Raw genomic sequence first — 17,185 nt, forward strand, 5'->3', positions numbered from 1 at the left:
GTGTGTGCACAAAGCTTGCCACAACTGAATGTAATATTTACTTAAATATGTATATTCTTTCAGAAAACAATTACCTGTTTTACTCGATCAATCTTAAGCTTTTTTGCTGCAGAGTATACATCTTTAACAAGGTCTGTCTCCGCTTTAAGCCTAAAATAAAAACCAACAATTAATAAAAGTGCTAAAACAAAACAAAACCGAGTCGGCAGATTCTATTCTAAAGGTGCCCATACACCTTCAGATGTCGCCAAGCGAGAAGATCTTCTCCCGATACCCCCTCCTATGGGCTGGGGCCAAACGATCGAATTATAATGACTGGTATAGGAAAAGTCGGTTCGTGGACTGCATCAATGAGCCGATGCGGTCCCCGAACCGACTACATCTTTTAACCTGCCCGATTTCAGGCCAGATATCGGTCGGCCAGGCCCGTCGGTAGTGCCCATACATGGGCCGATTAGCTGCTCAATCGGTCTAATAGACAGATATCGGCAGCTAGAATCGGCCTGTGTATGGGGACCTTTTACTGCTGACAGCCACTACACTTAACTCTTTTACTGCCAAGCACGTATGGCATACGTGCTGGCAGTAAAAGGGCTTAAACGCCAACAACGTGTCTCATACGTCGTTGGCGTTTAAGCGCTGCCCTCTGCAGCGGCGGCATGTGCCGCCGCTGCAGAGGGCTTCTAACAATGACAGCCCCCCTGGGCAATGTGCCAGGGGGGCTGTCATCAGGGTCCTGCGAGCCGATCGCTCGCAGGACCCTCCAGGAAGCAGCAGACGCGATCGCATCGCATCTGCTGCTTCCTCCCTCTCCCCCAGCGCCGGCCCAAATGAGGAAGGAGGCGATCGGGTCTTCAGGAACAGGTAAGGACTTTTTTTTTTTATTGCATTTACACACATTTACATACATTTATACACACTTACAGCACACATTTTAGCATTTTTTTATTTTTTTTTTTTTCATTTTTCACACTTTTATACACTTATTTACACTCATATACACACTTACACACTATCACACAACTTTTACACATGTACACACATGTATACACAAACACTTTGGTTTTTTTTTGTTTTGCTTTTTTTTTTTTTTTCATTTTACCACTTTGTTTTTATTTTCTTTTACCTAAAAACTGTTTATTTTGACAGCGTAACTATTGGATCAGATATTCTGGCCACTAATTACACTGTCATGTAACTTATTTTGTTGTTTCACTGATTTGCACAATTTTTGTGGTTTTATCACATTTTATCCCTTTATAAGTGTTCCTGATCTGTTTTTAGCGTAGCTTTGCCAGGTGTAACTTTGGTGTACAAAAATAACTTTACCTATTTTGAATTCATCAGAATGTGTACTTTCCAAAAATATATGGTTTTCTGGGGGTCACTGTATAGTTAGGGGGGGTTACTGCACATAATACACTGACAGGGGGCTCTGTGTGCAAAAGCTGAGCTGGCAGGCGAGAAATCCTTATGCGCTATTTTCATTTAGGGTTCAGTACATACCGCAGACTTTGGTATATCTATGCATATTGGGCATCAATCTGTTCAGTAGACCTCTGGTGTTCCTATTTGGGGTGACTTGCCTTTGTACGCAAGAAATTGTGTGAGATAAATGTGACAAATTGCAACATTTTTAGGCAATTTTCTGAAATGTCATAAAAACCAATAACTTTAGGAAAGCTCTGCAGATTGGTACTTTGGTGTAGAAAGGACTCTTTACCCTTGTTGGATTTGTCAGAATGTGTACTTTCCAAAAATATATGGTTTTGTGGGGGATCTGTATAGTTAGGGGAAGTTTTGGCACATAATACACTGACAGGGGGCTCTGTGTGCAAAAGCTGAGCTGGCAGGCGAGAAATCCTTATGCGCTATTTTCATTTAGGGTTCAGTACATACCGCAGACTTTGGTATATCTATGCATATTGGGCATCAAACTGTTCAGTAGGCCTCTGGTGTTCCTATTGGGGGTGATTTGCCTTTGTACGCAAGAAATTGTGTGAGATAAATGTGACAAATTGCAACATTTTTAGGCAATTTTCTGAAATGTCATAAAAACCAATAACTTTAGGAAAGCTCTGCAGATTGGTACTTTGGTGTAGAAAGGACTCTTTACCCTTGTTGGATTTGTCAGAATGTGTACTTTCCAAAAATATATGGTTTTGTGGGGGTCACTGTATGGTTAGGGGAAGTTTTGGCACATAATACACTGACAGGGGGCTCTGTGTGCAAAAGCTGAGCTGGCAGGCGAGAAATCCTTATGCGCTATTTTCATTTTGGGTTCAGTACATACCGCAGACTTTGGTATATCTATGCATATTGGGCATCAAACTGTTCAGTAGACCTCTGGTGTTCCTTTTTGGGGTGATTTGTCTTTATCTGATCTTTATCAAGAAATTGTGAGAGATAAATGCGGCAAATTGCAACATTTTTATGCGATTTTCGAAAATGTCATATAAATCTGCAAACTTAGGAAAGCTTTACAGCTTGGTACTTTGTAGCAATAAGAAATATTTACCCATTATAGATTCGGGGGGATGTGTATTTTCCAAAAATATATGGCTTTCTGGGGTGAATGTACTTTTTTTGTAGCATTATCCCACATAAAGGATGTAAATGTGTTGATTTTGCAGGAGCTGAAATGATAGATCATATGGGGGTATGTTCCCATTGGGGCCCCTACATGCCACATACTTAGGTAAACCTATACATATTGGGCATCAAACTGTTCAGTGGACCCCTGGCGTTCAAATTTAGGGTGTTTTATCTTGGTACCTAACACTATGTGGGAGATAAGATGCTGCAAAGTGGAAGCTTTGAGGGGATTTTTGGAAATGTCATCAAAATTGCTAACTTTAGAAAAGCTGTGCGGCTTGGTACTTTGGAGTAGAAAGACATGGGTACCCATTTTAGATTCGGGGGAATGTGTACTTTCCAAAAATATATGGCTTTCTGGGGTGAGCGTACTTTTTTGTAGCTTTATCCCACATATAATGATGTAAATGTGTTGATTTTGCATGAGCTGAAATGACAGAAATGACAGTATATATGGGGGTATGTTCACATTGGGGCCCCTACATGCCACATACTTAGGTAAACCTATACATATTGGGCATCAAACTGTTCAGTGGACCCCTGGCGTTCAAATTCAGGGTGTTTTATCTTGGTACCTAATGCTATGTGGGAGATAAGATGCTTCAAAATGGAAGCTTTGAGGGGATTTTTGGAAATGTCATCAAAATTGCTAACTTTAGAAAAGCTGTGCGGCTTGGTACTTTGGAGTAGAAAGACATGGGTACCCATTTTAGATTCGGGGGAATGTGTACTTTCCAAAAATATATGACTTTCTGGGGTGAGCGTACTTTTTACTAGCTTCATCCCACATATAATGATGTAAATGTGTTGATTTTGCAGAAGCTGAAATGACAGAAATGACAGTTCATATGGGGTATGTTCACATTGGGGCCCCTACATGCCACATACTTAGGTAAACCTATACATATTGGGCATCAAACTGTTCAGTGGACCCCAGGCCTTTATGACCTGTAGGAGATAAGATACTATAGACTAGAAGCTTTGAAGCGATTTTTAAAAAAAATCACAAATTTTGATAAAAACCAATAACTTTAGGAAAGCATTGCGACTTGATAGTTTGGAGTAGACAGACAGTTGTGCCTATTCTGTATTCCCCAGAATCTGTTCTTTCCAAAAATGTACAATTTTCTGGGATAAACCTTCTGTTAGTGGAATTTTGGCCTTGAAATCCAAAGTATGCAGTTTTTTTGGAGCAGTGCTTTGGGAATTTGGTAATGTACTGCTGGGAGTTTTTGACCTATACAAGTGAGAAATCTCCATAAAACTATATATATTTGGTATTGGCACGTTCAGGAGACATGGGACTTTCCAAATCAGTTGTATATTCGTGCATAAAATAATTTTTGTTTCTAGTATGTGTGATTATATTATGGAAAATTTGATTTTTTTTTTGCATTTTTAGACATTTAGAAGCCTATATCTTGTTACAGAATTGGAATTACACAAAAATTCTACCATATTTTGAAAGCTTAGGTTGTTCTGAAAAAAACGATATATTGTTTTCCTTGGTAAACTAAAAGTCCCCCCGAGGAAAGGCCCCTAAAGTGAAACAGTGCAAAATGTTCAAAAACTGTCTGGCAATACAAGTTCCGCTTTGACCAAAATGGCTGGCAGTAAAAGGGTTAAAAGATATTTATAAAATAGTTTTTCTTCTAAAGGTTATGGTCATAAGTTGGCAAACCTACAGTGTGTCTCTAAAGTTCACAGACCCTAATGCAAATGAACACTGGGTGCGAAACAGCGTTGGTCAAAACTACACCTGTCAATGTGTGTAGTAGTATTTTATGTAACGTACCTTATCAGACATTCAGGAAGTAGATACAAGTAAATATGAGCAAAAATGCTCAACCACAGTCAAAACAGCTAGGTGCCCTAAGTGTTAAGGGGAAACTACACTCAAATACAAAAAGATAAATACATTTTGCATGATGAAAGAAAAAGTTAATTCTAAGCAACTTTTCAATACACATTACAGATAATTAAGGATTTTAAAAGTTACAGTATTTTTAAATGTAATTGCTATTAACAGCCTTATGTCCTGCTCTCTGGTAGACTCAATTCCCCAAAAAGCCTTGCACACTTCTATTCTCCTTTACAGGTCTCTCTAACTTTGACCTCGTTCCCACATGCTCTGTAAATAAAAGCCAAAACCAATATAAACAGTTTCGCTTCCAGAATTTTTTGAATTACGCACAAATGTTTCTTACTTACTGAGATGTATACGCATAATTTAATAAGACTTCAACAGCGTCTGGATTTAAGTCATCAAATCTGACAAGGGAAATACCATGAGATTCACCGTCACTGTTAAAAATTTCAAATAAGAAGGGGCTGCAACAGGCAAGAACTGCTCTGTGTGCCAGCATCTCATGGCCGCAGACCTTCAAGGATTGAAAACACAAATTAGGATAAATCAGAAATGCAAACAGACCACTTGCAGTTGTATTTAATACCCAATGGATATTGCATATAAAATCACATATACAGTTTGATTAAAGAATTACATACTACAGGTGTTATTTTGTAATTATTTTTTTTTTAATTTGCAGTTTTTATTAGTTTAACATGAAATCAAACACCATATAAGCATTTGGATTTAGCGTTAAAGTATATAAACATTTTGAATACTATGTCAACAGTCTTATCCAGTGTCACGTAATTTTCTGGGATTGCAACAGAGGTGTTAGTATTAAGTACAATAAGAAAATTCCTACAGTATGAAATTACCCATTTTTGGGATAATGACAAAATGTAATTCTAAGCAACTTTCCAATATAAATGTATTAAAATAAATTACATGTAATTAAGTTTTTCCATTATGCAAAAGGGGAATGGCACATGGAGTGGTTTCGCACCCGATTACAAAATGCCTGAAAATACCTTGCCATTGCCCTGGCTTTTTTGCGGGATGAGCAGCATACAAGTGACAATTTGTATTTTGGGCAATGGCAAGGAATTTTCAAGTGTTTAATCACCCTATGTGCCCTTGCCTGATATACAGATAGATATAGCTTTTCAGTTCAGCTACATTCAAAGATCTGCTCTGCAAAAAAAAAAAAAAAAAGTAAACGAATGAAAAGCTGACATTAACACACCATAACACTGGTAATAAATGTATCTGTGCAAACACAGGGTCTACTACAGTCACAAGGTCCCATCAAACATATGCTTGAAAATAATTTGTTATTTACAAATGTGAATGCACAATACCTGTAGTTTTACATCACAAAACTGTCCGCTTTTGCGTAAGGCATTTAATTTAGCCACAGACGACTCAATAAACTGTTCATCTTCAAAATTTAAAGATCCGTTGGGAACCATTTTCCTGTGTGTACCTGTTTAATAAAATATTAGATGAAAAAGCTAAAATAACTTATCACCAGTTTGCGACGCAGATTTATGGATGGCAACACAAGATTTTAGATGATGTATTTATACAGTATTGGAAACTTCCCTATGGCACAGGTAAAACTTTATTTAAAGGGAAACTGTGATGGTGGATAGAGCTCCTCACACAATCCGGCACTGAAATTCGTTTATTAGACCAAATAAGTTTTTTTTGTATAATTTAACTTTAAAGGAGGATGAAACGTATTTATATAAGTAAGCACCCCTGAAAACATCTCATTTGCCCCTCTCAAACTGCACCACTGTGGTCCCCCAATATTGTCCAAGTTTGCCGTACATGCAAGAACCATCTGTACTTCCTGTGTCAGGCAGTTACTATTTATGTTAATAGAAAGTGGAATGGGTGGCCTTCAGGCATTTTTTCGTTAGCTTAAATAAAAATCTAAAAACTTAACCTATGAAGCAGTTGGAACAATAAAGGCCATACATAAACTTGTAAATAATGGCATACTGACCTATAAGAACAATATCCCCACATTGTAAATATATTATACATTGAGAAGCAGAGGGTACTGATACCCAAAAACTCTGTTTTGTTGTGCCAGACTAACTCTAGAAATGTTTTTGTTGCTGGCTATATATAATTTCTTCTAGTTTAAATTTTCTAAATCATAAAAACCCCTGCAAAAATAATTTGCGTTTGCAAATGGTTCTCACAGAGACTTTAATAGTACTGCAACTCAAGTATTCTTGACAACTCTTGAGCATGATTTCCAATCAAACAAAACACTTGAATTGTCTCTGGAAAGATATGGTATTTACCTGTAACAGTACTCCATTTAGGAATTCTCACTGCCATGTGCCACAGGCAGCATGTTTAATGGGCGACTAATCTCCCCGCAATGCCATCCCACCGGCTAGAATGTAAATCGCCGGTGGGATGGCATACATGGTGCTGCGATTTGCCGAAGTTGCCCGAAGTTTCCTCTCAAGGCAACTTTGGCAAATCACGGCGCCGGGTATACCATCCCACCGGCAATTTACATTCTAGCCAGTGGGATGGCGTTGCAGGGAGATTAGTCGCCCGCAACAACGAAGATGTGTCTCACAGAGATTAATCTCCCTGTGTACCCCTGCCCTCACATAGGGTTGAAAAAAAGACCAGAGTCCATCAAGTTCAACCTTTCCAAGTAGACCCAGCAAATGACCTATACTTACCAATCAATACCAACATATACATAAACTATAAATACAACCACTAATACTAACTGTAGATATTAGTATCACAATAGCCTTGGATACTATCCTTGTTCAAGAACAAATCCAGGCCCCTCTTAAAGGCATTACCAAAAGAAATCATGTACAGAGTAATCATGTCCCCTCGCAAGCACCTTTCTCAGACAAAACAACCCCAACCCTGAGAGTCTCACCTCATAGCTGAAATCTTCCATCTCCTTTACCAGTTTAGTTGCAGTCTCTGCACATGACTGTTTAAAGCTACATGTCAGTTTACCTTCCACTGCACAAAGAAGCAATGTACAATCTAAACAAGGGTCGAATGATCTAAGCACCACAAGTTTAAAAGAACAGTAACACCAAAAAATGAAAGTGTTTTAAAGTAATTGAAATATAATGTACTGTGGCCCTGCACTGGTAAAACTGGGGTGTTTGCTTCAGGAACACTACTATAGTTTATATACATAAGCTGCTGTGAATCCATGGGGGCAGCCATTCAAGCTGGAAAAAAGGAGAAAAGGAACAGGTTACATAGCAGATAACAGATAAGACACCATTGTATTCTACAGGGTTTATCTGTTAGCTGCTATATAACCTGTGCCTTTTCTTCTTTTGAATGGCTGCCCCCATGGCTACACACCAGGGTTTATATAAACTCTAGTAGTGTTTCTGAAGCAAACACAAAACTTTTACCAGTGCAGGGCAGCAGTACATTATAGTTTAATTTCTTTTAAATATATAAATTTTTTGGTGTTACTGTTCCTTTAATTTCTTGCTAAAACAAAACAGGGAATGCTGAAGAGCAAAAGCAGTAGCCAAATTCTGATATTACTTTCCAATCCAAACTCTGTAAAGTGAGAGGGTACACGGATTAGGTTACGCTAATCCAGCAATTTATTTTATGTAACCTTTTTACAGGAGGTGTAACTCTTAACACTGATTAAAATAAAACTTAAGATGCAAATCAAAGTACTGAGAGCTAATGTTTTAACCAGTGAATACATCCCATACTGCCCATTATATGGAAGTGTAAACATTTTAGCAAAAGATATGCATAAACACTTTACCAAGTTAAAATATAATGGCTATGGAATATGGGACATTGAGCCGTTAGAGGTGAGCAGGACCGCCATTGGGGGGAGAGGGGATATTGTGCCGAAACCCGTGAATTTTTTCTTCTGTAAAGGGGCCTGGTCACTCCGCACAAGTTATGCAAATTGTGTAAGTTATATATAAAGTTACTCCAAAACTTATGCAACTTCCACAAAAACTGCCTACAAACCTATGTAACTTGCCTAGAAAGTAGTTTGGGTATCAAGTAAAAGGCAATGCAGAGAAGCTTTGCAGGGACAAACTTCACTGACCACCAATGAATTAACAACTTAAAAGAGAAGGAAAGGTAAAAATCACTGGGGGCTGCCAAACGTAGGTACCCCCTAGTGACTATAATCACTTACTTTTTACCTCAGATTGGTTTCCCCTGTGAGAAGAAAACCGCACCATCCCGGAGGAAACTGCAAGAGAGTGACTCCTCTACCTCCTCTATCTTCTCTGTGCTATTAGCGCATGCGCAGTAGAGTGAATAGCGGAACTTTAACAAAAAAGTCGTCTTTCTCACTCTATTGCACATGTGCCGGCCCTGGGATTCAGAAGACAGAAGAAAGAGGAGACTCACAGCTACCCTTGGTTGGTGCAGTTTTCCCCTAACAGGAGCACCAGCCCGGGGTAAAAGGTAAGCGATTACAATCTTACGATTTTTACCTTTCCTTCTCCTTCCCCTGTCCCATGAACTGACTGACATATTAGCACATTCATTATTCCTTTTAACTATTTATATGAACTGCATATTATATAGTAACATCAGCTGTTTATATTGGGATCTATTTACTAAATTATATGAGCATCTCCTACTAACTTTCCAGCAGGGGAATGACTGGTTACTTGGCCCCACAGCAACATCACTGGGCCCCTATGCTTATGCAATTTGCATAATTTATGAAAAAACATGTGTTACTCTCCATGAAACGAATGTAACTTACGTATAAACTCCACTGACCCCCCCAATTAAAATATTGACTTATTAGCACATTATTGTTACTGTTTCTAGTTACTGGGCCCCTAAATTTACACAGTTCCAAAAAATTCCAAGCAATGACACCACAAAGCAGGGGCAGGTAAGTGAGAAAAAGGGTAAAAGTTGGGGCATCCTGGAGGCGAGAGCCATTATTCAGAATGTTAAGGAAATGGGGTATTTCAAATGTTTTTCCCTGAAGCACAATGCCTTAATGCTACTAAACTTATGAACGTTAAAGTCAATGGCACATGCTGTTCTTTTAACCAGCACTAAAGTGCCCAAATGTGCCTGTACAGTGTTGTTTACTTGAATGGAATTTTGCAACTCTGAAGCCAAAGGTGGATTTTGGCCAGAAAACACTGACATTCAATTAAATAACAGGCTATATGGCATGGGCTTCACTGCAAGCTAAAATGAAGTTGGGGGACAATGTTACCGTCTTTGAAACACTGAAAAAGCTGAACAATTAAACAAAGCTTACTTTTATAGGACTCTGCATAATAGGTTTCCGGACAATAAATCTCATATCTATTTACAAACAGAGAACACAATCTAAAGGTGGCCATACACGGCCCAGTTGACAATTCGGGTCTTTAAGAGTGAAGAAACTCAGAGCTACTAGTAGCAGTTACTTGCCACGACTACAAAAATAGAAAATCCTGATCATTTTTTATATTTTTTTGCCAGATCGGGGGCACTAGTGTCAAACGATCAAATTAGCAGAATATCGACCATTCGAGGTGGGCATATCGGGGGGAAATATTTTGCGACCTCACCAAACAAGCAAATCTTACCATGTACAGCCACCTTTAGGGACTGCTAAAAAGAAATACTGCAAATTGCCTTTAAGCTAGGACTGTTGCCAAAACACTTCTCAACAACTGCAGTACAAGCCCTTATGACCAAACTTCTATTCCAGGACACTGGGAAGCAACCTGGAACAACCTTACATTTTGAGAAAATTGCCTTGTGAGTCAACCATCTTCAAAAAAGACTGTTTTGAGATCTCATAGGGAACAGTGACAGGTGGATTTAAATGCTTACATGCAGAACCTGACTAGTTGACGCCAGTTGAGATAAAATCTTTGTATGCACTGATAATTATTTCATCAGGAAAAAGCAAACAATCAAAAGACTGGTTAAATCTGGCTGGAATTGGTCCTTGACTGACCTTGATGTATGTCTGGTTTAAAGGCAGAAATTTAACATTACTTGAAATTACATTATTCTCAACCAGTGCACACCAAGTTTTCATAGCCCTATTGCAGTGGTTTACAAACTTATATTTTAACCCCCAATTTGAAGTACATAAATTGACCAAAGCCTCCATTAGCTCACCACAAGTTTACAGACATATGGAAAAATATATATTAGATATTAAGCAAGTCTGAATGACTTTTAGGGCTGTGGCACACGGGGAGATTAGTCGCCCGCGACAAAACTCCCTGTTCGCGGGCGACTAATCTCCCCGAGTTGCCTTCCCCTGCCATCCCACCGGCGAAAATGTAAGTCGCCGGGTGGGATGGCACACGCGGCGGCGCGATTTCGGGAGATCGCCGAAAAAGATTTGCGAGGCTTTTTCGGCGATTTGCGAGCGACTAATCTCCCCGTGTGCCAGAGCCCTTAGGATGGCTAATAAATAAGGGTGAAGACACATGAAGCTACTAGTAGAAGCTACTAAAACAAACAATGCTGATCATTTACTGATAATCGTCTCTACATTTGTTTTAGTCTCTACGTGTGTTTTAGCAGAGGCAATTCTAAGTATTGTCTATGACAGGGTAATTTTGGGGGGTTAGTAGCCGTGACAAGTAGCTGCTACTTAGTAGCTCTGTGTGTCTTCGCCCTAAGCTGGGGTTCCAGGAGCAACTAAATAAGCAGTAAGAAATGTCTGAGTTCAAACAAATGACCAATCAATACCACCTGCTGGTTCCTTGCTATGGTTTACTAGAACTTTTGCAATATATTAAGCCATTAGAGACTTAACACTATTATCCTTTACTCAAATAGCTTATTGAGCTCCAACAGTAAGCAGTCTGCCATCAAAGAGCTGGCGAACAATACATGGAGGAATATCTGCAGGCAACAGTAAAGCACGGTTGTGGTTCCCTGTAGCTTTGGAAACTACATACTTTAACATAAAAAGGCCTGGATTTATCTGGAACCAGTTAACTGGTTTTGTTTCCTCCCACACTGCAAAAACATAAGTAACTAGAGGAAACCCACACAAGCATTTAGTGCCCTGGCTGTAATAACACCATAGACCCCTAAGCTGCAAGGCAGTAAAGCTATCTACGTCGTGAGGTGTACGTGACACAACAGCACTTAATATGACAAATATAAATAGAGAACCCAGGATAATTTGCTACTTATCCAACATTCTCAATTAAAACATACACTCACAGGAATCTTATATAACTATTCCTGCTGAAACGAATATGAAATCTACAAATGGGTTACATGTGGAAGTATAACTAGACATCTAGTAAGCCACTATTTTCTACATTAAATGATTAATAAATGTTATATTGGAATACAGTCAATAGGTAACCATTCTCCCACAATAATGCAAGACATATGCACAAACAATTCGGTTTTCTCATTCTCAAACAATCATTTGTGGATTCAGCCTCTCCTAGCAACACAGAGGAATCAGCACACATACTCCATTATATACCACCATCTGAATAGGCTGTGGCTTTTAAGGTATGTTACTTTATAAAATGTAATAGCTAAACTTTATTCTTTTATATTTGAGAGCACAAGAAAAGGATGAATAACCTGGCAGAATAGAAGGTGTCATTTGGCTTAATGCAAATCAGTTGCTAGTGAAGTCTCGGTAAACAAACAAAGCCTCTGGGGGTGATGAAGTTCTATTTAGTTCAGTTCCTCAGCTTGTAGAAAAGAGCAAGTCAGATTACCAACTGCTTTCAGAGAATGCCCCAGAGGGGGTCAAGTAGTCAGGGCCATAGGAAAAGAGCTGATGACACCCTTGGAATGACCCTCAAGAGAATAAGAAACTGCAAGCAGAAACAGCAGTAACAGTACCTTAACTCAAAGAAGCAGCATACAATGTTACATCTAACCAGAGATGTGTGCAGTTGTGCACTGGCCTAAAATCTGTAGGTGGGTTTGGGCTATAAAAAAAAAAAAAAAAAAGTTGGTGTGATAATGTTGCCCAGTGAAGCTACTGATCATCAAACTTGGCAGAAATGAACAAACACTTATAGTGAGGGTGGAGAACACATACTCTGGGGACATAAAGGTAATAAAAAATGCAGGTGTCTGGGTGTAGTAAAAAAGGACATTCAGGCTCAAAAAAATTATTTACCCCATTCAAAACATATATATGTTTCACCACATATATACTTAAGCTCATTCAACAATCAATTCACGATGGGTTCAACATGTACAACAGTAAACTCAGCGCGAGTACCTTACCTCACTAGCAGGTCCAACACCCTGAGTACTTATATTTCTTCTCTTGAGATGCATGCACTAATAGCATCAGGACATGATTCACGGTAATTCACTGTTCCCTTTTTATCATCAGAAAATACTAAAGTAATAACAAACACTTGTTTGGACTAGAGCTTGGGAATGTTAAGGATTATTATGATAATATGTTTGTTGACAGTGGAAAACTCAAATGACCTTTTTCTAGCATTAGACAGAAAATATACACTACAAACTAGGCTGGTCTGCAATGACCAGAATGGCTGGCTCTTACAGGAATTCCACAGTATAGAAGTATATTTATAACATCAGGTTCCATTGTATAAATCTTTTAACGTCAAATATTTGTAACAGAACTAACAGCTATCTGTTGAAAGGTGAGCTGCAACTTCACAGTTATGTCATATCTATATGGGGCCATAGTACAACAGATTATTTAGAGATCAATGTTCCCGAGACAAGGTGTTTCACAAACAGATATATTTGCTGTACCACTACAGAATGCTTTAACTTTTTAGTTTGCATTTTCTTTAGTATGTGAGTTTTAATGGGTTAAAAAAAGATAAAATATGTACCTCTTTCTTATATTAAAGGTCAGCTGTACGACCTTAGTGGGTAAAATATGATATTATCCCACTTTTTTTTTTTATACATTTCTAAAACCTTACTAAGGTCTTTTACACACAAACGTTTGGTCATGGCTTCCACCTGCATTCAGTGCCTCCGTGCAGCACAGCAGGTACAAACAGCAAGCAAAGAATGGGCTGTATTAAATCACGTGGTTCCTTGCAGTTGAATGCATGAAAGAGTCAATGCAGGGGAACTCATGACAGAGTTATTATTAACATTTATTTATACAGTGCCAACATATTTTGCAGCGCTGTACAATAAGTGGGTTACATACATTGAACATACAGAGTAACATATAAAGCAATTAATAACCAATACAAGAGGTGAAGAGAGCCCTGTCCAAAAGAGTTTACAATCTACACAGAGAAAGGGTTGAGACACAAGGTGTGGGAATGGGACGGAATGCTTGTATGCAAGAACTCTAAATGTATCCAGCTTCCTTAAACATTTAAAAACTTTTGGGCAGTTTTCTCTGCCTTCCAATGCTTTTTTTTTTTTTTATCCCAATCACCCCTGTTGGGCTTATTTTAGCCATTTAGAAGCACAAAAAAATTCATTTAGGGGACCTCCACCCAAAAACCGATTTACTACAAAATTTAACAAAGAAATTACAAAAAAAAAATGAATTTAACTATAAAATACTATGCAACTTTCAAATATAAACCAATTAAAAAATTAGGCATTTTAAAAACTAATTTATAAATGTAACTTCACTTGAAAACAGTGTTTAATCATTTCTGTTCTCTGGATGTGACTCTAAAACAATGTAACAGAGAATCAGGTCTCCTCAAGTTCTTTTAATCATCTAGGTTGCAACACTGTTTCAGGAGTCAGAGCCAGGCGACAACAATAGTAATATAGGTCAGGGAGAGGACCAGCACAGCAAGCCAATGATTTTAAGAAAGCTGTTGCCTGAATGTTCTCCCATCACTAGAATTTCACCACGACAGACCTTCTAATTGGGGAGATAATGGAAGTAGTTGTAAACAATTTAACAGGTAGTCAATTATTTTTTTTATTTATTACCTTCCTATTCATCTTTATCTTGATGTGCAACTTAAAGAGTTCAATTTTCAGCAGCCTATATTTTTCTCAGACACTCTACTATTAATATTCCATTCAGATTTTTGTGAGCTTGTAATTTGCAGTCTGTGAACAACTGAATCTTGCCTGATTTTGTAACCTACATTCTTGGCCAAACCGGACTGATGCAACCATTTGATCCCAGGCCAAAATATAGTTTCTTAAAAGGGGCCAACACATGCCTTCACCAATGCGCCAATACACTCCCCATCCAACAAGATTTTCAAACCTACCTAATAGATATCTGGTCAATCTTTGGCCACGTAACTATTGAGAAGGCAGACTGGGAGGGGCCATACACAGACAGATAAGCTGCTACTCAAGGAGGATCACCAAATCAATCTGCATCGGATAAAGCCATCCCAGAAAACAAAAAAAAATGGCCACCAAAGTACAGATTTTTTAATGAGATACAAGGTTTTGTACAATAATCTGTTTATTTGTGTTAAACAAATGATTAGGACAGATGACACAGTGTCATGGATAGTGGATAGATCGAATATTTTGGATGTGTCACCTTGTCACATGACAGTTGCTGTATGTATCTTTCCAGGTGACGATGTCCTATCCAAGAATCAAGCTGCCATTTTACTACAATCATATCTCCAAGACAGCAGTCTTTATGTTAATAGTAGATTAAACTATACAGTGTATGCCAAACAATTTGTCTTCCAACCATTCTGATGGCATACAACCATATGTGGATGCACATGGCCACCTTGAGGGTCCCTCTGGCACTAACCAAAAAGAGGACATAGTCCAGGTAAACTACACAAACTATCATTAAGTTTAGTTGCGCTGCACTTCATGCAAAACAATTGCTTTAAAAAAAATTAAAGGAGAAAGAAGGGTACAAAAACTGGGTAGTGCCTAACATTTTGCCACACACTTCACTGATTGCACCTTTCCTTCTCCATTAAACTGCAGTGGAAGCTTAACAATTCATTTTTTCACAAATGTATTCAATTTTTCTAATCATTTTTGATACGTTTGTATCCTACTGCAAACAATTCAGACTTTCTGTGTATCAGTTTTGCATTGCAAGTTGCTGACTCTAGCTGAAATCAACCAGTTAGAGCAGACAAGTTTGGTCAGCAACTTACAGCATGAGTGGGTTGGTTACAGCCGCAAAAAACAAAATCTCGCAAATCATAAAAGGAACTGCAAAAAGAAAAATAATTCGTAAAAAAAACTATATTACAAGATTTTCTTTTACTGGAGAGTAAGAGATGCTGGATGTGCAACTTATGGCTTGCAACATAGGCTCCCCCTGCCCAGGCCAGCCAGCCAGTTCTGCCTCAGAAGAGCTCTATAAATGTAACTAAGCCGACAGGTAAATATACACAGCACTTTGGTACAAGGTCAGAGCTGGAGAGGAAAGACCATGGCAATACAGGAGGGGGGAATAGCTACATAAATCCAAATCCAATCTGTAGTTGGACTACAAATATCAGCATATTTAACAACAGGCTGCGCAACAATGCTTTATATACTAAAACGATTATTTTATTTCCTGCCCTTTTGTCTCCACCAAGGGCATTCTCATACTATGGATCCGAAACAAGCGGCCCTGCCATAAGATAATGGCAAACGATGGCGCAGCCCATGTAAGTGGATGGGTCGGTGAAGCCACATCACAGTTGGCAGCCATAGCGCTGCGGGCATGGGACACAGTCGCCCAGCGCGCCCCCTGGCAGCGAGCATACGCGGAGGCCCATTAGAAGGAACGCAATGAAGCGGCCACCACCTGACAATGCGAGCACGCTTCCTCCCTCCAGCGGCCGCCGGTCCCTTCCCCTCCGCTACCAATGGGACATTCCAGCAGCGTCATCCCCTACAAGGGGCCCCGCTAGCGCATCTCACGCTTATTCCCAGGTTTCCCGACTCCCTAGTAACCCAGTAGCGCGGCCCCTCCACCTGCCGCCGCCGCCGCCGCCGATGAAATGCAACGTCCCCCATTCGTATCCATCAAACCATGGGAGCTTAGTGCTTCGCTACATATCTGAGAGGCAAAGTGAATGAACCGCCTTGCCATGCACTCAAGCACATGACGCCATCTCCTAGTGTATCATTCTCTCACGTCCTCACTTCAGCAGCGGAAGGCTGCCCTCCTCCACTAACTCACTACAAACTATCTTTACCCATGACCCACAACGCAATAACCATAAACTCGCCCGGGGCTGACAAATCCCAGAAGATATGGCTTACCTTGCGCCACACCACAGTCCCGACACTGTAATGTCAAGCCGGCCGATGCCACAGAGCTACACTGCATCCCACACGGGAACGCGCGAAACCAAGGAGATGGCGCCAGCAGCACTCGCACGCTTCCTGCCTAGCAACAGCTGGCGTCACGCCTTAGGAGCGGAGGCGGGCGGCTTCGGCACCCTGAATTGAGTCCTGCAAACTCGCCAGCCATTGGTCGAAAAGGTGGAATCTTGCAGTGACATGTCTTTACTTTGTATGGTACTGGACCTGTTCAAAGATGGCCGATAGGGAAGAAAGAAATACAAATAATAAGAAAAGCAGAGGACAGCGGAATAGTTACAAGGTATAAGGAGCGTCTTTGCGAGAGTTGCAATCATTAAGGTGCTATTTTGCGACTTTTCTATCAAATTGCTTATTGAGAGTGAGGGATATAACGTTGCAAGGTGCATACTAGTAATTAACCTTGGCGAGTAATACTTTACCTGATATCCATCTGCCTTTATTTCCTTCTGAGGGCAAGAACCCCGCAGTCACAGATTCGCTATGTTTCGGCAG

At 39.6% G+C, this 17,185-nt stretch overlaps 1 protein-coding gene across 2 annotated transcripts in view; it reads right to left on the reverse strand.

Annotated features, from left to right (window-relative positions):
- Positions 1-16,820, reverse strand: part of ivns1abp (influenza virus NS1A binding protein) — a 38,011-nt gene extending 21,191 nt beyond the window's left edge. Inside the window, exons 1-4 of one of the 2 annotated variants that reach the window (XM_012961453.3) lie at positions 16,631-16,820; positions 5,806-5,930; positions 4,807-4,976; positions 75-150 (exon numbers count right to left, since the gene is read on the reverse strand). In XM_012961453.3, coding sequence (XP_012816907.1) covers positions 75-150; positions 4,807-4,976; positions 5,806-5,930; positions 16,631-16,697 — 438 coding nt within the window. In that variant the 5' untranslated portion in view covers positions 16,698-16,820. Of the gene's footprint in view, positions 1-74; positions 151-4,806; positions 4,977-5,805; positions 5,931-16,449; positions 16,551-16,630 lie in introns of those variants that run through there. The other variant, XM_012961454.3, reaches the window with a different exon arrangement.
- Positions 16,821-17,185: the final 365 nt, after the last annotated feature.

Source organism: Xenopus tropicalis, chromosome 4 (assembly GCF_000004195.4).
Source record: "Xenopus tropicalis strain Nigerian chromosome 4, UCB_Xtro_10.0, whole genome shotgun sequence".
Classification (NCBI taxonomy): Eukaryota; Metazoa; Chordata; class Amphibia; order Anura; family Pipidae; genus Xenopus; species Xenopus tropicalis.